General features: G+C 33.8%; 1 protein-coding gene and 1 long non-coding RNA gene across 2 annotated transcripts in view; one reads left to right on the top strand and one right to left on the bottom strand.

Moving 5' to 3' along the window:
- The window catches only part of LOC140450175 (lipase 3-like), a 156,806-nt gene that overhangs the window by 25,969 nt on the left and 106,298 nt on the right, over positions 1-24,539 (bottom strand). The window contains exon 6 of the mRNA XM_072543629.1: positions 19,512-19,742. Within this exon, the coding sequence (XP_072399730.1) occupies positions 19,512-19,742 (231 nt within the window). The remainder of the gene's footprint in view (positions 1-19,511; positions 19,743-24,539) is intronic.
- LOC140450176 (uncharacterized) overlaps positions 14,269-24,539 on the top strand; it is a 60,673-nt gene continuing 50,402 nt past the window's right edge. The window contains exons 1-2 of the long non-coding RNA XR_011951980.1: positions 14,269-14,583; positions 14,932-15,058. This is a non-coding gene — a long non-coding RNA (uncharacterized lncRNA). The remainder of the gene's footprint in view (positions 14,584-14,931; positions 15,059-24,539) is intronic.

Raw genomic sequence — 24,539 nt, 5'->3', positions numbered from 1 at the left:
GCCTCACATTTGTTGCCAAAACTCAGAACGAAAATTTCATGCTATATGTTTTAAAGGTTAGGCATTAGTTATCGAAACTTTATAGTGGCCTGTCAATGAAAGGGACCTATTGTATTTAACACCTGTATAAAATCTGAGTTTATTTGCGGCAGAATGCAAAACTGTATACGAAAGCTAAAGTCTTTACCTTTAAAACGCATCTTGATTTTTGTCGATAGGTTACCTGAATCAAAAGATATCGAAGTTTTGCCGTGGAGCTGATAAAAATTTTATTGAACATTGATTTCGCGCTCTTAACTTACATGCAAAATCGATGGTCCCTTCAAACGTTGTTTCTAAGAGAACGGTTCATTTTACACAAGAAATGCTTATAAACATTTTTGTTTAAAATTATCTCAGCTACATTTTTTATTTAAAATATTTGTTTCTACAGTGTACAGATTCTTGATAAATCGATTTTTTTTTGCGTTTTTACTCCCTGAGAGGGGGGTTTAGCCCGGGAGTAAAAGTAAAAAGTAAAAACTTTTTTGCATCTTTTTTGTGGTCCCAAAATTAATATTCTCGGTAAAATTCAGCTGTTTCGTATAATTTCTAGAGGTTTAGTGGCATTTTCGTCCCTGACGACTGGATAGTTGGCTGTATACCAAGAATTACAAAATTTTATTTAAAAATTCCTTTATAAAAGGTATAATAATAAAAATCCTATGCTATCTGGATGTATATGTTTGCAGCCACTAAATGGGTGAAAACCTTAACTGTAGTTTGATTAACTTTGAGTAACATCTTTGATAATCAAAAACTATGATATTTAAGTTACAAAAGGAATTGATTACATGGCAACGTATGACTCCACTGGGAAGACGAAGTGTCTGGGAGGACTTGTTGACAGTAACTCAGTTGCTATGCCATGTAATAAATTCCTTTTGTAAGTTAAGCATCATAGTCTTTAATTATCAAAGATGTATCTTAAAGTTAATCAAACTATATTTACAGAGTGTTTACCCACGCCACAGAATAAAAAACAATGAAAATGCCCACCCTTAGATGCTGCCTTTGAAGTTTGTCAGCACGCGATCGCCATATTTTAAACGGAAAAATGGACTCGAATTGAAAAATTTATGATAAGCTACGATAGAACTGTAATTTAAATTTTGAAAGATTAATAATTTTGTACATTTGAAATAATTTAATCTATTCAACTAAAAATACGAATAAAATAGTGCATATTATGTCTATAGTTGCCGTAAATAAATTAAACCGGGTTAATTATTTTATACACACCAGATAAAATGTCACTGAACAGCACTGGTTCCGTTTAAAACATGGCTGATTCCGTCTGCGCGAACGAGGTGCGCGTACTTAATTTTTCAGGCAGAGTGGGCATTCTAATTGTTTATTATTGTGTGCCCACGTATTATTTAGTGGCTTAGAATTAGTAGTTTTTAACTAATCAGGTCGCGTTTTTTTCTAAGATAATGAAGGTGGTGATATGGGCAATCACTGTGGTGGTTATATAGGCTACCAAATCTGTCTAGCCCATATTACAACTGTTGTAAAAACAACCTGTATAGTATTGTAATCGTATATAAGTTGTTTTATCAAAGTGTGCGCTCAGGTCGGCAGCTATCGTGTTAACGTGTGTGCGACTGATTTCCTAGATCAGGGACCCGTCCTCCCCTCGTTATGTAACTTAAGACAGACAGTGCCAATTTGCCTCTCGGCAAGTGAAGGCCGGGTGTGTGTGTGATCCCGAAAAGTGCGTGGTGCGTAAGTGATAAATGCGCTTGTAAACTCGGTGTTTTGTGTTAAAACGTATATAGTTGGTCTCTCTCAATTTTATCATTTCATGTATATCTGTTACTGCCTCCCGGCACTCACTGTAAAGCTAATATTTGTATAACTTTTCATGTAATAATCAGAATTGCGATAATTGTCAATGTTTGAACCAGCCCTTAAGTCTATTGTGTAAATAAATCGAAGGAAAATACATTTTAATTGTTTTATTGCTTCAGTGGTCCTTAATAAATATTTTGAAGCAATTAGGTATTCAAATACGCCTCTCTTAAATGTGGATAGTTTGGCAACAAAGTTTACCCTTTCCACCATTTGTGGTCTCTTCGAACCGAATATATTGTTTATCGCAATTCTCGCTCTGATTTATCTTCATAAATCAAATTAATTTTCTCTTATTTAATTCTTTTCCCACAAAAATTAAAATAAATATCGTTACTGAGTGCTCTTCATATAAGATAATGTAAACAGTCTCACGGCACATGGAACATTACGTCACCACGCAAGTGTTTGAAGTGTTCATCTCAACAATCTTAGATGTTAGATTTATCGCTCTTCGAGGTGCATCTCAAGTGAAATTGCTGACAAGAAACATGTGATGTACTATGGATTTTTTAGATTCATCTCTATTTGGTGAGTTCGTTCCAAGATAATTATATTTTTATACTCACGCGTACAGGGACTTTCAAAAGTTCGAACGCATATTATTAGTATACGGGACGAGTTTATATTTCGCAGGATTCGTACAGACATTATTTTCTGAGACTCTTGTTTATTATACGGGGTGGACTAAGCTGTGTTTTAGACTTTAAAATTTTTTATTTCTCGTGTATCTCTCATAGATAAATATCTCGCAAAGCTTTCGATACATCTCTAACCGTAATGGATCAATTGAAGAAACAACGCAAACCGTTGAAATCAAAAATCTCTCGTATCTCTAATTGGTTAAGGGATAACTCTGCTCAAGAAACGGATCCCTTGCAGTTCCAACTCCGTCGTACTGAACTAACGAATTGTTACGCCAAATATGATGACCTCATGGATCAGATTGAGGAACTGGACGAAGCAAATACTGAAGAACGCGATAGGGAAGAAATTGAAGAAAAGTACTTCTCAACTCTGGCAGGTCTTCAACATAGAATGGAGATGCTCCAACCTCTTTCACACCAGTCCAGTTCCACTTCTCCACGTTTAGCTAGTGCTAAAGTGACTCTTCCCGAAATTAAAATTCAAACCTTCTCAGGATGCTTCTCAGAATGGAGTGCATTCTATCAGCTCTTCGAGACGTTAATTATCAACAACTCGGAACTCAACAACGTCCAGCGTTTTGTTTATCTCAAATCTTTTCTACGCAACGAACCTCTCCAGTTGGTAGAAAACATCCAAGTTTTCAAAGAAAACTTCCAAATCGCGTTAGACACTCTTCGAAATCGCTACGAAAACAAATCGCGCGTAATTAGTTTGCATATACAGCGTCTTTTGAAAGTTCCATCCTTAGTCAAAACTAATGCAAAGGCCTTACGTGAATTTTTGGTCACCGCAAAACAGACCTTACTCGCGCTAAAAAATATGAATGTACCCATCGAGCATTGGGATCTCTTATTAATAGAAATATTTTTGCAAAAAGTCGACTTTACCACTCACCGGTCTTTCGAATACGAGTTAGGGTCAAAAGATATTCCCACGCTAAATCAATTCTTTGATTTTTTAGAAAAAAAGTGTGACATTATGGAAAAGTTAAACTCCTCAGATAATAACGATAAAAAAGTTATTAAAACAAACTCTAAAACGGTTCTCTTCTCTTCGGCAAGTAATAAAAATAACTCATACTCCAAAACATGCGTATTTTGTAATAATGCTACACACACTATTTATGCATGCACAAAATTTGCTAATCTTTTCTTACAGGATAAGTCTAAATTTGTTAATGAAAACAAACTATGTCGCAACTGTTTAGGAACTAAACACTTCTCTCTAAATTGTTCGTCTCAACGTTTATGTGGTATATGCAAGAAAAGGCATCACACACTCTTGCACAATGACCATGAAAATAGCTCTTCTTCTAGTAGATCTTTTCAACGACAAAATCACGCAACCTCTCGCAATGTACAAAACACTTGGTCTGATGGTGAAGACGGTCCAAGTAATGCTGTCTCTCTCTCTGAATCTCAAACCTCTCAGGTCTCAAATGTAATGACTTCTCTCTCTTCTCTGTCAATAAAGCAGGATGTTCTGCTGGCAACCGCTCTAGTCACTATTTATTCAAAGCATGGCGTACCCATACACGCTAGATGTATTTTAGATAGTGGATCTCAGTCGTCATTTGTCTCTAAAGATTTGGTTCAAAAATTAAATCTCTCTCCTTACAGCAAAAGGTTACAAATCTCTACCATCTCTGAACATAGTTCATTCTCGAACAAAATGGTCGATCTAGAAATTTTTCCATACAAAAGAAATGGTAATGGTTTCAAAATCTCCTGTGCTATTTTAGACAACATAACTTGTAGACTCCCCCAGTTATCCATAAACAGAAGTAAATTGAATATCCCCTCTACAGTCACTCTCGCAGATCCCACCTACTCTGTCCCTGGAAATATAGATCTTCTTCTTGCCAGTGACATATATAGCGAATTGTTATCGGATGGTTTAATACGTTTAGGTAAAGGACTCCCTGTTCTCCAGAACACACACTTAGGATACATTATGTTTGGTTCTTTACCTCCTTACGCACTTCACAAAGGAATTTATCGCCCACAGTTGTCCCCTACACAGTCAAATGTCTCTTTATTTGTCCAGTCCACATCTGAGGAAGATAAGCTCGATAATATAATTCAACAATTCTTCGAAGTCGAAGAAGTGACCCCCTCTGTTAAAATCTCCTCCTCTGAGGATCTGGCTGAACAAATATTCACTGAAACAACTCAAATTCTACCTTCTGGTCGGTTTCAGGTAAAGCTTCCTCTCATTTCTGAAACAGCACATAAAATGCTGGGCAATTCTTACAATATGGCTAGTAAAAGGTTTATTAGTTTAGAAAATAAACTCTTGAACCACGAAAATGTATACTCTCAATATAAAGCATTCATCAATGAATATGTTTCTCTTGGACATGCCAAAAAGGTTCCTCTCTCTCTCACAAATGTGCACTTAGAAAATAAATACTTTTTACCTCATCACTCTGTCATAAAAGAAGAATCATTAACTACCAAATTACGGGTGGTTTTTGATGGCTCCATGAAAAATTCCAGTGGCTATTCTCTTAATGACATCCTGTTGAAAGGAAAAACTCTCCAGCCTGAACTTTTCGACATTCTCCTTCGGTTTAGATTGTATACCTATGTTTGCACTTCCGACATACAAAAAATGTACAGGCAGGTACAAATTCATCCTGATCACACATTCCTGCAGAATATCCTCTGACGGGATTCTCCAGAACAGGACATCGAATGTCTTGAGCTTCAAACCGTAACTTATGGAACAAAAAGCGCAAGCTTTCAAAGTACTCGTTGTTTGATGGAATTAGCTAAAACTCATCAAAACAACTACCCATTGGCCTCCGATGCTCTCTTAGCAGGCTGCTATGTAGATGACATTCTCTATGGGGCCAATGACACGCAAACTCTTCTTAAGGCTCATAATGAGATAAGTGACCTACTCAACAAGGCATGCATTTCTCTTCATAAATGGTGCTCTAATTCAAAAATGTTTTTAGAAAATGTTTCTACTCTCTCTACAAACTCTGCCTATGTTATTTCACCAGAGAATGCTTCTAATAAGGTTTTAGGTCTCTGTTGGAACCCCAGTACTGATACATTTTCAATTTCTGTACCTCAATTATCAATAAAGGATAATTACACAAAAAGGGAAGTACTCTCTATTATCGCTCAAATTTTTGATCCACAAGGGCTCATTAATCCCGTAACTGTTCTTGCTAAAATTATTATGCAAAAAATTTGGATTTCTAAAATTAATTGGAATGACTACGTGGATTCAAATATTTTAAATGAATGGTTGAAGTTTATAACTGATCTCGCTGCTCTCAAAGACATAAGCATACCCAGATGTCTTTTCTCATGTCATGAAATTTCTTCTATTGAAATTCACTCTTTTTCTGACGCAAGTTTGAAAGCATACGCTGCTTGTTGTTATATACGGGTTATCTACAAATCAAAAAATGTCTCGTGCTCTCTCATTGCTTCGAAAAGTCGTATTGCTCCTTTAAAGACCATAACACTTCCAAGGCTGGAACTTATGGGTGCTTTATTGGCTAACAAGCTCACCGTCTGCGCGAACGAGGTGCGCGTACTTAATTTTTCAGGCAAAGTGGGCATTCTAATTGTTTATTATTGTGTGCCCACGTATTATTTAGTGGCTTAGAATTAGTAGTTTTTAACTAATCTGGTCGCGTTTTTTTCTAAGATAATATGGGTGGTGATATGGGCAATCACTGTGGTGGTTATATGGGCTACCAAATCTGTCTAGCCCATATTACAATTGTTGTAAAAACAACCTGTAGAGTATTGTAATCGTATATAAGTTGTTTTATCAAATTGTGCGCTCAGGTCGGCAGCTATCGTGTTAACGTGTGTGCGACTGATTTCCTAGATCAGAGACCCGTCCTCCCCTCGTTATGTAACTTAAGACAGACAGTGCCAATTTGCCTCTCGGCAAGTGAAGGCCGGGTGTGTGTGTGATCCCGAAAAGTGCGTGGTGCGTAAGTGATAAATGCGCTTGTAAACCCGGTGTTTTGTGTTAAAACGTATATAGTTGGTCTCTCTCAATTTTATCAGTTCATGTATATCTGTTACTGCCTCCCCGCACTCACTGTAAAGCTAATATTTGTATAACTCTTCATGTAATAATTAGAATTGCGATAATTGTCAATGTTTAAACCAGCCCTTAAGTCTATTGTGTAAATAAATCGAAGGAAAATACATTTTAATTGTTTTATTGCTTCAGTGGTCCTTAATAAATATTTTGAAGCAATTAGGTATTCAAATACGCCTCTCTTAAATGTGGATAGTTTGGCAACAAAGTTTACCCTTTCCACCAACAACCTCTACATTTTTTCCCGTTACAGATACCTAGGCAAGTTTTAAATCCACTTAGGAAGAAACATTGTTGACAATGTTGAGACAAAGGTAAAATGAAAGCGGCAATTAAAGCTATGTCAGAGAAGAAGGTGGTGATATGGGCAATCACTGTGGTGGTTATATGAGCTACCAAATCTGTCTAGCCCATATTACAACCTCTACATTTTTTCCCGTTACAGATACCTAGGCAAGTTTTAAATCCACTTAGGAAGAAATATTGTTGACAATGTTGAGACCAAGGTAAAATGAAAGCGGCAATTAAAGCTATGTCAGAGAAGAAGATGGGTTTTTGAAAAGCTTCCAAAGAATTTTTGGTACCTGGGACTACGCTTCAAAGACTAGTTTATGTGGGAATAGCTCTCAACGAAGCGGTTTTAAGAAAATTAGGAAGAAAAGCAATTATGCCCAGTGAAATGGAAGCCGAACTTGTTTACCATTGTTTTTTTATGAAACAAAAGTTATATGGTCTAACGAGAGATGATGTTAGGCGTTTAGTTTTTCAATTGAGCGAAAGAAATGAAGTAAACCACCGATTTTCTGATATTGTAATGGCTGCTAGAGCGTGGTTTGACCACTTTTTACACCTTTATAAGGATGTGTCTATTCTAAAACCAACAGCTACATTATTCTCTAGAGACAGTGGCTTTAATGAAGATAATGTTAATGGTTTTTTGATATTATGGAGGCAGAATTAAGAAAATCTAACTATTATCTTGACCGCAGATTTAATGTGAATGAGATTAGTTTATCCGTCGTACAGAGTAAGGTACCTGCAGTTATGGGCCTTAAAGGTAAACGGCAAATTGGTGCCTTAAGTGCTGCCAAAAGAGGGTATCTTGTGACTTTTGTGTGTTGTATGAGTACTAGTGGGACATTTCTTCTACCACTAATGGTTTTTCCTAGGTAAAAAATGACCGATATCTTAATCAAAATCCTCCTGGTTTCATGGAAAAATTCCATCCATCTGGTTGTATTCAAGGACATTTATTCACTGAGTAGTTAAACCATTTCATTAAAAAAGTTCATTAATTTATTAATTAACCAGCCACTAGACAAATCATTCATGTTCCCACTCAAATATCACTATAGTGAAAATTTTAGGTAATGGATACTCCATAATGATAAACCACTTTGACCGTATAATATAGCTGAGCTGTTTGAAAAAGCCTATCTAAGGTGCCAACGTGATCAAATAGTGTTCCATGGTTTTGAAGATCGTGGAATATATTAATGTAACCGAAACATCTTTTCAGATGTGGACTTTAGTTTTTTAATATCGAACAGTTCACCTCAAGGGGGCACGACTCACACCAAGCCACTGGGAGCACACAACAGCTTCAGAAAACTAGCGCAGTCCAGAGAAAAACACCCTGTGCTAAAGACCTAGCAGAAGCTCGTACTTTGGGCATGTCATCCATGTCAATAAAAAAAGCAATGGTTTCACTAAAAGACATTTTACTTGTTTCAAAAAAAAACAAGAAAAGATTGACAAATAAAGGACCCAAACCAGCAAAAGGAGCAGTTTTAACATCGTCATCATATAAATTAAATAAGCAAAGAAAGGTGAAAATCCGTGGAAAAAAAGAAGCAGATAATAAATAAGTGAAGAAAAGAAGACAGTTATATAGTTTTAGGGAGAAAGAAAGTTATAAAACAATGATCATGATGAAACAGGGATCTAAAATACGGACGGTAAAGTGGAAGCTTAAACTAGAACCATGCTCAGTTACGTCGGAGGAAGGATCAATAGACTCTGGTGAATCGGATACTATGATACTATATATATCAGGGGCGGCTGGTCCTATGAGGCAGGTGAGGCAGTGCCTCACCAGTATGTATCAATCGACTATTTACGTTCTTTAACTACAATTTAACTTTTTGGAATTTTCTAAATAACTTTATTTTCATTATGATAAAAAATTAAAATATGTACACCCCTGATGTCTTATCTTTGTATATTTCTTCATAATCTACGGGCCGGACAAGGGACAAGCTTAAACCACAAAATATTAAATAAACAACGGCTCCATTTTCCGCGCCAGCTTCTAATATATCATCCGTGCATCTCATTCTCTCTTTAAAAATTATAACCGCCGAGGCAAGCCTCACGGCATTGCTCTGTCTGACATATTAGACATCACATTATCTAGCGAAATTCAACATGATTTATTTATTTTCTGCCCACGATTTCACCGAACAAGAGAGGCATGCCGCTCTGGTTTGGTGTAGTTCTTTTAATTAGCAGCGTTGCCGTTTGGGTACAAAGGTACCCAATTCGCTACATTTTTTCCCTCGGGGTATAAAAGTACATTTTAAATAAAACATAGATTTTTATTTGAAAATTGTAACAACATTGTTATGTTGTAGTAGAGTATTTTCCTTTAGTAGATGGTACTATATTGTTCTATTGTTTTCCGATTTAACAAAAAATATTTTTTTTCTATGCATTTACCAGATTGGCAACATTGGTACATTTTGGAACATTTCTGCAAAATTGTTGTAGTAAGAGTAAGTAGTAGTTAAATTATTTCCTGTTGACCTCTTTGTGCGGCAGGATCACGTTTGACGTATCTCGTGTTGTTTTTCATTAAAAAAACAGTAAGATTACATGTTATATAATAAGTGCAGTGCAATTCTAATTAAGTTTTTTTAATAATTTTGGTGGGTTTGTTTTTGTCTGCAGGATTTTCGGTTTTAGTGAAAAATGGATTTAGCACCGAGCACTTCGTCACAACTTTCCCAGGTAAATGTAAATATTCGTAATACTTGTGATCTCGTAAATTTTTTAGTCAATCAGCAAAATTTTTCAAGTCATTCATATGAAGATAAATTATATATAGTTAAAGTCGTAAAACGACCTATTCCAGATTTAAGTAAACATCTTGTTTCTATCGGTGGCGTCGGAAAACCAAATCGGGGATTTCAAAATGCATGGTACGAAAAGTTTGACTGGCTTACGGGTAGTATAACATTAAATAAATTGTTTTGTTGGCCATGCATTTTATTTGCCACAGCTAATACTAGCGACAAAGTTTGGTTCAAAAGTGGTTATACTGATTTGAAAAATTTGTCTCGGAGTCTATTGTTACACAATAAAAGTTCTCAACATATTACATCGAATTGCAAGCTTACTCTTATGAGAAAACAAAAGCAAAATATCGCCACAGCACTAGACAATTCGCGTAAAATAGATATTGAAAATTTCAATGCTAGTGTTAAAGAAAATCGGCAAATTTTAAAAAGCCTTATAGATATTACGTTACACCTCTGTATGCAAGAGTTACCGTTTAGGGGGCATGATGAATCTAATGAATCTTTAAATCGCGGGAATTTCAAAGAGCTAGTTGTTCTTGTTAGTAAATTTGACACTAATTTAAAAACATTTTTAGAACATGATAATGACTCTAGATCAGTTTTTTCTGGGACATCTAAAACCATACAAAATGAATTAATCGATTCAATTGCTTTTGTTATAAATAAAAAAATTGAGGAAGAAATTTCAAAATCATTATTCTTTTCCTAGCAGGTGGATGAGACTACTGATATAAGCTGCCATTCACAACTATCCGTTATTTTTCGATACGTAATAAACGATAAACCAGTCGAACGATTCATGGGATTTTACGATGTAAGTTCCGGGCGTTCTGCTCAAGATTTATTTGAATTTTTATCTACCAAATTTCGAAAGTTCAACTTGCATAGTAAATTAGTGGCTCAGACATACGATGGAGCTTCTGTAATGTCGGGAGAAATGAATGGTCTACAGGCAAAAATTAAATCTATAGCGCCTCAAGCCATGTTCATTCATTGCTATGCACATGTATTTAATTTAGTTTTAAGTAACGCATGCAGTTCAATTCAACAAGTTAAAGTTTTTTTCTCAACCTTATCCGGTTTTTCTTCATATTTTTCTAAATCTACAAAGCGTACCCAAGTGTTAGAACACATTGGAGGAAATCGTATACCTTCTAATGTAGCAACTCGCTGTAATTTTACTTCACGCGCAGTTCTCACAGTTAATAATAATAAGGATAAATTACTTGAGACCTTTGATTTTATTATTAATAGTCGCGATTTTGATGACAAAACAATAAGAGAAGCAGTAGGTTTAAAAGCTTTTTTAGAAGATCCTCAGAACATATTTTTTTTAGAAATATTTTCGTTGATTTTTCATCAAACTGATACTGTTTTTTCCATTCTACAAAATAGAAATACAGACATTGTTAAGGCCAGAAATTTACTTCAAAATACCCTAAGTAAAATACGTGAATTTAGGAGTAACAGTACTTATTTTGATACAATTTATGAAAAACTGGATACCGCTGCGTTACACTCGAAACGTCGTCGTAAGGGAGTTGAAATGACTGATAAAACTCAACAATTAAGGCAAATTTTTTTTGAAATTCTTGACATTATAGCAACCCAAATAGAGGTTAGGTTTTGCGACGTTGAAAAATTACATTTCTTTGATCTGATTTCCCAAATTTAGCAAATTTCCCATTTTTGCTAAAGAATTTCCTCATGATCTATTAAAAAACTTGACAACGCAGTATAATATTTTTGATATAAATCAACTAAAAAGTGACTTTTTTTCACGATTATGATTTAAAACTTTGTATGCCAGAAGTTTTTAAATTATTATGCATTTGTGTTGTTTTGCCAGTGACAAGTGCTTCTGCAGAAAGAAGTTTCTCCGCGCTAAAAAGGATTAAAAATTACATCAGAAATACAACTGGACAGACACGATTGAGTAATATGGCAAAAATCTCAATTGAAAAATCATTTATAAAATCACAGGATGAGAACGTTTTTATAGACGATGTAATAGATCATTTTGCAGAACAGAAGTCTCGCAGAATTCCTTTAATTTATAAAAAACTTTAAATTTTAGAACTCAGTTTTCCTTTTAGAATTTATATTTTTTGAAGTTTTTCTAAAATAATTATAATTTTTAAAATTCGTGAAATAAAAAACCAAAAAAACAAAATTTAACCCTTTGTTTAAGTTTATTTAACGTAAACGGCCTCACGTTATGATGTCACAAAATCGACCTTTCGACTAACATCTTACGACGAGAACGATCAATGGAGATATGCTAGACCGAAGCTTCAACTGAACGGATATGTGAGAGCGTGAAGAAGATGGCACTAGATTAGCAGTCGCCATTTATAACACTTACTAACAAATCTCCCAGATAAAAAATACCTACTAACCCCCAAAAAAATATAAAAATCCCAAAAAAATTAATAAAAAATATAAAGATTCAAAAAAAATATAAAATAATAAAAAATTCACAAAAAAATTATAAAAATAAAAAAAAGGCCACGGGAGAGGCCACCTAGATCCTTGAGGCTACAACTTGGCCGCTAACCAAGGTGCAGGCTCGAGGATTAGAGCTCCCTCGTTTTTCGTTCGCTTTTATCTCACGATACGAGATTTCATGATAAACCGGAGTAAGTCGCTTAACGACACCTTGGGTATCATTTAAGTTACATTTATAAGCACTCTATTACACATGGTGCTCATAAATACAGCTCAATCGCCGACTTTTTCAAAAAGCAGTCAGCCCTTAGGTTGCACCTTCAGTGCACATAAGGGAGGGTGGAGGAGGGCTTAGGAGAGCTTTGAGGTGAGGATGACTTTTGTTGATCCGCGCGCGTATCGTCAGAAGTCCTTCTCACGCCAAGTCATTGTTTGCTGGCGCGAGCAATGCCTCCTTAGCCGGGTATGACTGGAGCAAAGAGAAGCTAACCATAATAATAATAATTTTCCTTAAGTGTAGTGTGTAGTGTGCCTCACCATCTTGTACTATCACGAGCCGCCCCTGATATATATATATATATATATACAACACAGTTAATGCAGTCAGAAAATTTGGCCCGGGATGTTACAGAAACAATCTTTTGACTTTTGGTCCAGCTTTCGGAATTGTTTTATTCCTTTTTCAAGACACTGTGTTTAGAAGAATGTGTAAATATTTACAATATATCACAATCTTTCGGTGCAAGTTACTAGTCGTTGAGATTATTTATATAAAGCTATGACACTCAACAGTAATAACACACATATAAAATATAACATATAAAATAATGAACAAAATACATTTTAAAATTTAGTTAATAATAGTAAAACTTCGTTTGTGACATCTTTTAATGGTGTGTTTTAACAGATCCATAGAGAACAGAAAGAAAAAACAAAAATAGTATATGATTAAAATGTAATTAGTTATGTTTTATTAATGGAAGTAGTATATTAAATCTGTCTTTATGGTATGCAACATGTTTTGCATGCAGGTGTATTATGGTGTGTATATGTAAAAGTATATCTTTATTTTATTTTTGATGTTTTGTCAGTAAATAACAATAAATGTTGCCCAGTTTATCTATGTCTTCGTAGTCTTGGGCCATCACTATCTGCTCATCTGCAAAATTCAATGTGTACAATATTGCATCGTTTAAGTATCACTTAATAATTAAAAGAATATTAACTCTTACAATCATGAGTAACATCTCACAAGAGTAAAATTTTGTATTCTGTTGTTAAAAGTATTTTTAGATGACGAAAATGGCCTTTCGACGTGAAATAAAGCGTACCTTTCTAATGCAAGACGTTTGGGAACTCTCCTACCCAAAGACAAATTTTTTGATAATTCTTTTATCCGTTGAAAACTTTCATTCGTTGTTGTTACATTACAAAGTTAACAACCCTCTCTACAATATTTTTAAATACATCGGAATTCCTCAATATTACTTGCTGCGAAAATTTTTATCATTCTTTGCCTTCAAATACCCATCTTTTAAGAGAGGTCTATTCCGAAGATAAATAAATATATATTTTTTAAATTTCTTATAATTAAATACTGGTCCACTTCAATTTGGTTTTACTTTTTGCCATTTATTTTTCTTTTTAAAAAGTTAACATCATCAGCATCCGGATGTCGTATGTACACTAAAGTAGGATGTAGAAGTGATAAGTTGTAGCATTTACAAATTCTTTGGTATATAAATTCCTTAATATATATATTGGAATCCCCTTGTATGTATAAGTATTAAATTTAAATCCCGTCATATATGAATTAACATAACGAAGATTGTTTTCCATGTATCTCTGTTCCTATCGTACAAGTTAAAATACCCGAAATATATTTCAATGCCTTCTTAGGTCGGCTCAAATTAATATAAACCATTTTAGAGTTGTTTATTATTTTACAGATGTGTACTTTCTCGGTATTTTCTTTTAATGTTTTATTCGAAGTCGCCTTAAAAGTTTTGTGAGTCATAGAAATAGGATATCTTGCGTTTTAATTCCCGTCAAGTGTTTTGTTATTCCAAATTATGTGAACGAATTTTAAATATAATTTCGTCATTCTCGCTATGATCGCTATTGAAGGTAGTCGATTTTAGCTTGGGTCCAAATTTTTCATCAAATTTGTAATGTCCTTTTGTTCTTCGTCCTACGTTATGGAAAGTTTAGTAGCGGTTAATAGAAGCAATTTAATGCGCAATTGCAGTCCAATTCTACCTGTCCCAGTTTTTTTTAAGTAGAAAAGTTCCAAGTTTTGTGTTCAGTGCTTCTTCAACCTCGCTGTTTCTGTTTTGTTCCTGAAGCAGTTTTTTTTATCGTGTCCAGAGAGTTCAACCCCAGAAATTTCAGCAATAATCCCAGAAGTTTCAGTGAAAAATTTTATGTGAAAACACAGGTAACATTTTGTGTTTAATTTTCAAAGTAAAGTAGATATTCTTTTCAAATAACAATAATTGCTTTCATAATAATTTAAATAATGTAATATGTATTATATATTGTAAATCAAGGGTGTGCTTATGCTGTCAATTTATTTGTTCTTTTGTATTCCCAATTGTAAACAGATAGGACATATATGTAAGTTTCTTTTATATTTTATTTTGGTATAAACCCATGTAATTTGATTATCTGTTTGTGTAACTGCTTGTTTGAGACAAAAATAAATGTTTGTTTCATTTCTCTGAACTATTTTGTTTATTTTAGTTTAGAAAAATCTCCTAACCTTTTTCTGTGTTTACTTTTTTAGAAAGGAAGAACCTTTTTTTCCTTCATCCAGCAAGTTTAGGATCCTTCGAAACGGCGTCCTTTTTTTTCTGAAGTAGCTAGAAGTCTTTCTTGTTGTTCTATTTGTTCATTTGTCCCAGGAGATACATGTAAGTAACCCCTTTATTTCATTTATGTTGTAGTTGCCCCAATCTAACCCCCTTGCCATTTACTTATCCACGACCCCAGCTCTCCTAATAAACCTTAAGTGCCGTTCGCATACGTTTCGATTAATTTCTGTCCCCAATATTCTACCCCTTATAATTTTACCCTATGGTAGGCAAAATAATATTTCGTTACAAAGTACATACTTATAATTAACTAATTGTATATTAAACATTCAAAATGCACTGTATTATGCACTGTATATCGTCGGTATACTGCGAAAACCAGGTAAATGTCGGAATACCGAAATCGAGAAAAAACGTTTTTAAAGTTTAGTTTTTTATTGTGAATTAAGCAGTCAGCTTGTTTTTGATATTAGGTATTCTAGTAAATGATGCATATATCTGAAATGATATTCTATCATTAGTTTGAAAAAGTTGAGACACTTATCTGACAAATCCTAAATTTAAGTTGTAAATGCTATCACTTACCTGGTTTTACCTGTAAATCTAAATAAATCAATTACTCTTCAAATAACATACTTAACACAAATATAATAAACCAAGTATAATATTTTCCAGTTTTGTGATCGAGATATGAGGCTTTTACTAGGTAATAGCAATGTTTTAAGGTATTAGTCGATATTTATGACATTTAACTGGTTTTCCCTGAAAATTTTATTAACAGCTGTTTGTAGTTATAGTTATTATTTATATGAATGATAGGCAGTTTTATAAAAAAAATTAATTTATTCTGAATATAATAATAATATTAATATTATGAGCCTTCCTCGTCCGATTCGTCACTGAAATCAGGCTCTGGCAAGATGTCTGTTACATCATTTCCCGTTTTCAAATTACGATACCACCTGTGATATTCCTCAGGTATGCTAATTGGCAAATGTGCATCATAAAGTCGCTAAAGTTCTTCAAAATTGCTTGTATTAGTTAATAACTTAACGCGCTTTTTTCTTTTTGACTGCCGTGAAGTATCAGTAAGGATATAATTGAAGCTTGTTGACATGTCATAATTACAATAGATTCTGTTTGTCTCTCCTTTCACGAATCTGATTCTTTTTATCTTCAACCACATTATTTTTTTCCCGGTGTGGTCTTTTGTCCGGTTTTTAATTAAAGTGTGTGACAAATTTTTTAAATCATAAAAGTCGTAGTATTTAAATTCTTTACATTTGTATAGTTCTATACATACTTTTTTATCATCAACCTTGATATTTTTAGTTCTTCTTGCATTTTGAAAAACAGACAAGTAATCTGGCATCCCATAGAGAGATCTGTGTTTTTTAGCGGTTTCGTTACTACTATGCACATAGTTAACTTCCATATAGGAATGTCCAGACGCTAAAAATTTGTGTTCAATAATATTTAAATGGTCTATGTTTTAAACAGCCCATAATAGTAAGGCTGCAATATGCTGATTACGATTCTGTTTTCTGCAGGTATCAGAAAATAAACTTATTTCACTTACATATTCTGGAACACATTTTGATAAGTAGTGGAGTATAGTGCTTCCTGTTTCAGAACTTCCTCGTCTACCGTTAATTTCTGACCAGGCAAAACAGTAATGCGGCTTCATATACACACAAATTGTAGACACATAATTTTCGAGACTATAGTTGTCCAGTCAATCCACTTGGAATCTGTAGTACGACCTGTAGATCGAAAGTAATTGAAACAAAATCCCGTTGTTCATTAGATCTTTCCTTATCATTTTGTTTTTCAAGATTACATACTTCTTTTCTTTTCTGATGTTCTCTGTAACTGTCTCCTGAATCCGATTTGTCAGATGGATTAGCCCTATCACATTTATTACAAACTAAACATTGACCTTTTTTAGGAACAAAAAAGCTTAAATTATAGTCGTTAGAAAAATTCTTCGATATGTAATTTCGCCAACACCTTCCAGTTTCTTTTGCTCACAGTCATTTATATAAATTGGTACATTTTTCTTATACTTAAATTTTTGTCCAAATAACTACTGCTTGTTTTATTTGGCTGCGTATGCTTGCCTCTTTTATCCGTATCTGTATAACAGCCTAGAATATTAGTTTTTCTTACATCTTGTATTAACGTCGCTGATATACAAAGCGTCTTACAAAGGAATTTCTCACATACCTGTATGTCTTGACCATTCAAAGAAAAGTAACACTTTTTGGAAAATGCACGTGGTTTTTTAAACTTTGACGAACTGCAACGACTCCCCTTGGTGGCTCCGTTTTAATACATGCAATAAGAAAATGTTTCTGGCCTATATATTCTAACTTTCAATAATCACGACATAGTCTTTATCTGTAATCTAACTGAAATAACTGGCAGATTTGTAAAAGCACTTTGAACAATTAACTGGTTTTGGCAATTTTCATGGTCTATTCTTTTTTTTTTATCTCATAAGGCAAATCCTCAACACACCTCCTTTTTGCGACATTTATTACCCAATCGTTGGAGTTAGCTTTTCTCCAACATTTTAGTGGACGTACGTCTTTCCATACTTTGTCAAGAAGTAGATTTAATATCCAACTAGCTATTTCGGTTGACACTAAATTGTTCGTGGGTGCACCTATTTCAGTATCTTTTTTCTTATCATTTAGGCTATCAAGGACAGCTGTGTGTAATTCATATAGATTTCCTAGAGAAAGCGATCCCTCTTCACTTGGCTGATATGTGGGGTTTACATCTCAAAGTCACTATCAAAAATGGATTCTATCATTTGGATTCTATCATATATTGTTCTGAGAATCATCAAGAACTGAACTGCTGTCTTCAGTTATTCTATATGTGTATGTGTTATAAGATCATTTATGGTTTTAGCTTAGTAATCATTTTTAAATTTTAACTCAACCCGTTTTCAGGTAGAATGAAGTAAGTGTACTTAAAGGTTTTTACTAGTCGATATGAAAGAGAAATTTTAATAAATCATACACATAAAATGTATTAATGACACTTATCACCTTTTTACTGAATATGGTAAGCAGTAGTAGAAATATATTGTCCGGCATAATAATATATGTGGGCTTACTTTGTTTTACATGCAACAGAACTTTGATTTTATGGAAGTAAGCAGCGATATATTGTTTCATTTAAAAATAAAAAGTTGGTTAGATGTAACTTCGAAGTGTCACTGATAGGATTGGCAAAATTCTTCGCAAAGAAGGTATCAGGACTACTTTTCGACCACCCAAGAAAATCTCACAATATCTACCCTCTCCTAAGGACCCATTACCGCCCCTATCTTCCTGTGGTGTCTATTCTATTCCTTGTTCATGTGGACAAATGTAAATTGGCGAAACTGGTCGTTCCGTCAAAACTCGGATTCAAGAGCATCAAAGATGCATTCGATCAGGTCTTTTCTCCCATTCTGCAGTTGCAGAACACTGCCAAGAAACCGGTCATTCCATATTGTTCGAAAAAACCCATATTATTTCTAAGAGCCCCTTCTTAGTTATAACAATAACGGCCTTCAGAAACTAGACGTACAAACTTTAAAATTGCTGTAGTAAAAAATTTGTTTTAGCGCACTTACCACATCTATCTTCTACTTTGGGGCCACTAACTGAAATATTTTTTTAGTCAATAAACTGTTTGATGATATTGACATCGCTCTCGATAAAATAAGTAAAGAAGCACAAGATAGGTCTCTATATTTTTCGATACATAAGAGTTATCAGCGTATAAAACGATAACACACATTTAATAGTCTGATTTATAGGCTATTAATTATGTTTAAACAAAAAAAGGCTAAAAAGAACTACAACGTTAAAAGAGTTTTATTGTTTCATATGGTCGATGGACCTCAACATATGAAAAACTAGAATTTAAAGGAGTGCGTTTTTGAGAAGGAGGTGAATTTGGGAGAATTCTATACAGTTTTCCTTTATATAACTCTGCAGAAAAGTTGTTCAAAATTATATTTTCTATCAAAATGTCATTTTTTTAAGTCAAAAATATACTTTTTGACAAAATATATTAAAAAAAAACAAAGCAAACAAAAACAGAAACACACGCGATTTTTCTTTTTTGGCCCTTTATTTTTATCAACGGGGATCTAGATATAGACATTGCTTTATAATAAGTTATAGGGCAAAAAAGAAATATCGCGTGTACTCTTGTTTTTTTCAGCTTCGGTTTTTTGATTACATTTTTGTCAAAAAAAATTATTTTTACCTTTAAAAGGTGATATTTCGATAGGAACTTTAATTTTGTACAACTTTTTTGTAGATGTATATGTACAAAAAATGCATATAATTCAACCAAATACACCCTAGTGCATAGAGATTCATCCCATTCCTAAAAACGCACCCATTTTAATGGTTTTCTCACTCCACGGTTATTTGGGGTCCATTGACCATATGAAACAACAAAACCCCTTGAACGTTGTAGTTCCTTTTGAAAGAACATAATCAATAGCCTATCATACTAGAATTTATTATGACTATAGACTTACCTCTGGATTTGATAACCAGTCATTCATAGCGTACATGAGATATATGGGAGTTCTGATACTGGTTATGTTATACAATGGAGGAGATTTGGTACCATACTCAATCATATTACCCACCTCGCCGTAATCGTATTTTTGAAAGTTACCATTGTTTCTTATTTCTTGGGCATAATGAATAATAGTTTTGGTAGAAGCTCCAGCTGGGTCTTTTGCTAATAGTATTGGCAGAATTTTCTAAAATGTTCCATGTCAATAAATATAGATAAAATGTTCAGTTTCAATTTGATATAAAACTTTTATTAAACATTTACTTACAATTAGTATAAATCTAATATTGATAACTGTATTTAATAGAATGAACAATTTTAATTAAAAGTATCTATATTATATTTGGCAAGGTCCTGAAATAGCTTTCTTGTGGCATTTCTAATTTAAATATTATGTGCATATGGGATTAAGCCACAATCAAATGTAATTAAAATTACGTTTTTAATTGCAAAATTAAAAATTTATGGTTAAAAATTAAAGAAATTTAATAGTTTTATTTTTTATAATCCCTATTTAAAATTAAAATTTATTTTGCATTATACATGTAATCGTAGGGATAATATGATATTGTGAGTATTTATAGTGTGTGGGACGACTTTATTGAAGTTATTTTAATTATATGAAACCAACTTTAATTTCATAAAACCTGTAAGAAAAAATAATGATAGCATGTGATTGGTCAACAAAATAAACAGATTAAGTTACGATATTAAAATTTTTCTGTTAGTAATCTCATTGTAAATTATAAGCAAAACCAAGAAACCACTTAATACTATCCCAACGTAGTAAGTACATTTAGTTTACTTACAAAATTATTATTAAATTCTAATTTCATATCTTTATTAACTTAAACTATAAATTATATATCTTTGACAAACTATTGACTAGTCTTGAACTTAGAACCTATATAAAAATTAGCATCATAGTTTGGCCATTAGAGAACCGCTTTTACCCTTTAAGATCGGTATAATTTCAAATGTCATTTAAAATCAGGAACCAGTCATTTTCTGGAAAACCGTCTGTTATAAACTGGTCTTTCTTGGCCGTATTAGCTCATCTTACATGCGGGTCCAGTGGATTGGTATCACATTCTTTTGGAATCATTTCGGTTTGGTAGTGAAACTTTGGTAATCTCCAAAAAGTATTTTACGTCTGCGATCTAGTGCCTCGTAGTTACGCAAGATATGACTGACTGTTTCAGGTTTTCTGCTATAAAGTCTGCAGTTTAAGTATCCATGAAACAGCTCCATTATACGCAAATGTGCCTTGACTTCCGGTCAAGGATTCATCCACTCTTTTGTCGCCATTTATTCCCCAAGGACTCACCAATACTAGTATGACACTATTGTGTTTCATAAGTCCATCGAGTTCTTGGCATTCCCGCACTCATGGTAATTTCTTTTACACAATTAGACCAATTTTTTTTTGTAAATATCGTAACAAGTGATAAAGCCACATGTTGTGACAAAATTCCACAACGGTACAATGTGTTATAGAGACTTTTATTTTAAATCAACTAAATATCATCCCACCAGTTTAATTTAAACTCATTTTAAAAATTTTAGCACATAAAATATTAAAATGCTTAAAGGACTCTTGCAGGATTGGGATAAAAAGTGTTTTAAAGAATTTACATTTTTCTGAAATGTTTGTTACATATTTTTTACTAAAGCTTTTTACATCTACTTCATACATTGCCCTCCTTTCTGTATATTTAGATGGAACTTTCCATGCACGGAATTAAATAATTATGTTACCTGCTATTCATCAAATGTGTCTAACCATCTCTGCTGTTCGTCTAGTGAAATGTGTTTTTTTTTGGAACTAACATTGTCTGTAAACTTAATGATTTTTCCTTTTACTCAACCGTTCTTCATCTTATCTCTCTCCCAAAATAGCGTTTGGAGCTCCCATGTTTTAAACTGGCTTTATTGAACATTATTGAATTGCAGTCATATAATCAAAGGAATTGTATGCTATTAATGTGTGGTACATTATAAGTCAGTTCTTTTAAGAGGAACTCTTAAATTTCTTAGGCATCTTTATTTTCTATTTTATTAGTTAGCCTGACATTTTATTCCTTCTTTCCTTAACCGCTTTCTTATATAAGACTTTTAAATATTTATAATTATCATAATTCCTTCTGATGCGTCTAGCATCTAAAAGTATCAACTCTCTTCCGTCGTGAGCTACTTAGATCCAGTTTAATCTTATTTGTGTTACTTGTTTATTAACTATCCCATATGCGGATGTCCATTCTCCACCTTATTTATGATTTCTTAGTCACAATTTCAACATCTCGTTTGTAAATCTGATGTCAGTCGTACTTACGACATGACAATTTTTGTTTATTTATTAAAGGAAAAATACACCGAATCCTATGATTAACCAACATTTTATATTTAATCTAATCTACTACTTTGCTGTTCCTGGTATTACCAATGGTTCACCTTAGCTTCTTATACTGCTATGCGCCTATAGTGTGTTGGCGACTTATTTTAAGGCCATTTAAGGCTCTTGTGGCATGCAAAAACTCGCCAGTGTTATTTATACCTGTCTAGTTCTTTATCCGCTACCGCTCATCCGCAGAAATCTTTCGCGCAGCAGTTTCCAAAACTACAATTGCCATTTGGATCGCCAATATTCGAAAGGAGACGGCGCCATGAAAAGAAGAAGTTCTTTATATTTCGTAGCCATGGTATTTTTTGCGACCTACTTCTCTCTTTTCCTTAATCTTCCCTTGGATAATTAGTTAAGGGATTGCGTATTTTTTCCTTTCAGGATATGGCCTATATATCCAATTTTTCATACCTTGATCAAGTTCTACAATCAAAAAGGATGTTAGAAACAGCGAAGTTAGTTCTTGATTATCTAACAGCTCCTAAAATTCCCTATTTCTGTGGTATGGTCGCTTTTAGTGGCCCATGGTAATATTTTTCATTTCTTCTTTAATTGTTAATAAACGGAGTTCCCGATTTAGGTCTTTGTTGCAGATATAGGTACCACAAAGCGTTGAATATTTTCCGGGTTTAGTATTCGGGTTTGGACTCTTTGACTTAAGACTCAAGCATAGTAGATCGTCGGATTTCAATAAAAGTTCAGTCATAATTTAATTCCTTATACCTCGAATTAAAATTAATTTTAATTGATTTAAAGAATAATTCTATAAGAATACAGTCGAATGTAGGCTGTATTCCTATTAGAAATATCTTCTAAAATAATTCGGAGATAATTAGTCAGAAACGTAGTCAGTACTATCATCATCATCGTTTTCGACTTAATCAATATTTTCCATTTGTTGATTTTGGAGTTTACGTTCTCTAAGCGAACAGATTTGCTTTTTGTTTTCTGTCACATGCCCATATTCCATCTTTTTTTCTAATCGGCAGAATCTGGTACGTTGTTCTATTTATTCTTTTTGTACATTTTCACAACAAGCAGTTAGCGATTTGGTTATGTCAGTCCATTTGGGTATTGATTTGGTAATAATATATGTTTAATTATATATATTTTTCTTTTTAACTGTTGGGTGAGATTGTTTAATTTATTTTTATTTATGCAGTTCTGTTTGTTCGCTATATTTCCTGGCTTGTCTTTTACTTTGCACCAGTACTTGAGTTTTTTAGGTATGATTTTAATCTTTGTTTTCTCTTATAATTTATTTGGATTGTCCCATACTGCTTTTTATATATTTATGGTTTATTTTCAAACCATTTTAGCTAAGCTATCGCCACACTTACCAAACATATACAAGACTTGCAAGACGAAATTGAAGATATAGATCAAGCAAATGATGGCATAATGAAGGCTTTAAAAGAAACGAAAAGGGAGTGCTGCTCGAGCGTTTTGACCCATAAAGAAAAACTAAGCCAAAATACCAAGGAGCTAATAGGTAAAAGAAGACAGCTGACGGAAAAAAGTACGGCTCCAACTACACAACAATGAAGAAATTAAATAAAGATATCTACGTCAATCCGAAAAAACAACATAGGAAACAAAAATATATACAAAACAAAAAACAAAGATGGAAACATTACTACTGATATAACCAAAATCCTTGAGGTTGTCGAATCCTTTTATCGCAAAATGTATGACAGCACCTCAGATGAAATAAAATTATCCAGGCTTTGGCCAAGCTTTTTACCGAATACATCTACCAAGGAAAAACTCATTCTCAATGGAATAATTCAGTCATTGCTTTATTAGACAAGCAAGGATTGCGAGCACAGATTTAAAAAATTACCGTCCTATCAGTTTGCTTTCACACATATATAAACTTTTCACAAAAATTATCAAAAAAATACTGGACGGTAAATTAGACTTCTATCAGCCTAGAGAACAATCTGGATTTAAATCGGGATAGTAGATAGACTATATATATATATATATATCTGAGCTCATCCCCTAAATCGCAACCCCTAAAATCGCAACCCCCGGTCGTAAGCTCCAAACGGCTTAACGTAGGATGACGTACGAGGGCTCGTTGGAAAGGGGATGAAAAATGGGGTTGAACGCAGTATGTGCCGTGCGCATCGGATCATGCCAAAAGGGCATTATTGGTCCGATCGTGACGTACGAGGGCTCGTTGAAACGGGGAGGAGACGGGGAATACTTTGACACAAAAAACAAAGATGGCAGCATTGCCAAATGGGCGCTAAAACGTATCTTCGTTGCTATTGGCCTGATTTTGACGTATGAGGTGTCAAATAAAAGCGTTGGTGACACAGAAGCCATGTCAACGTTCAGTAGGAACATTCTTCTTCTTCTTTTCCGTACAGTGCCTAAGAAAACGTGACATCCGACGAAGAACGTGACATTCGACGCAGAACGTGAAATGTCGCGTGAAATGATGTGACATTCGACGCAGAACGTGACATTCGACGCAGGACGTGAAATGTCACGTGACATTCGACGTAGAACGTGACATCCGACGTAGAACATGAAATGTCACGCGAAATGACGTGACATTAGACGCAGGACGTG

The sequence above is a fragment of the Diabrotica undecimpunctata genome, chromosome 9 (genome assembly GCF_040954645.1).
Source record: "Diabrotica undecimpunctata isolate CICGRU chromosome 9, icDiaUnde3, whole genome shotgun sequence".
Classification (NCBI taxonomy): Eukaryota; Metazoa; Arthropoda; class Insecta; order Coleoptera; family Chrysomelidae; genus Diabrotica; species Diabrotica undecimpunctata.
Note: the sequence above shows the minus strand (reverse complement) of the source record. Positions and strands in the feature narration are given on the sequence as shown.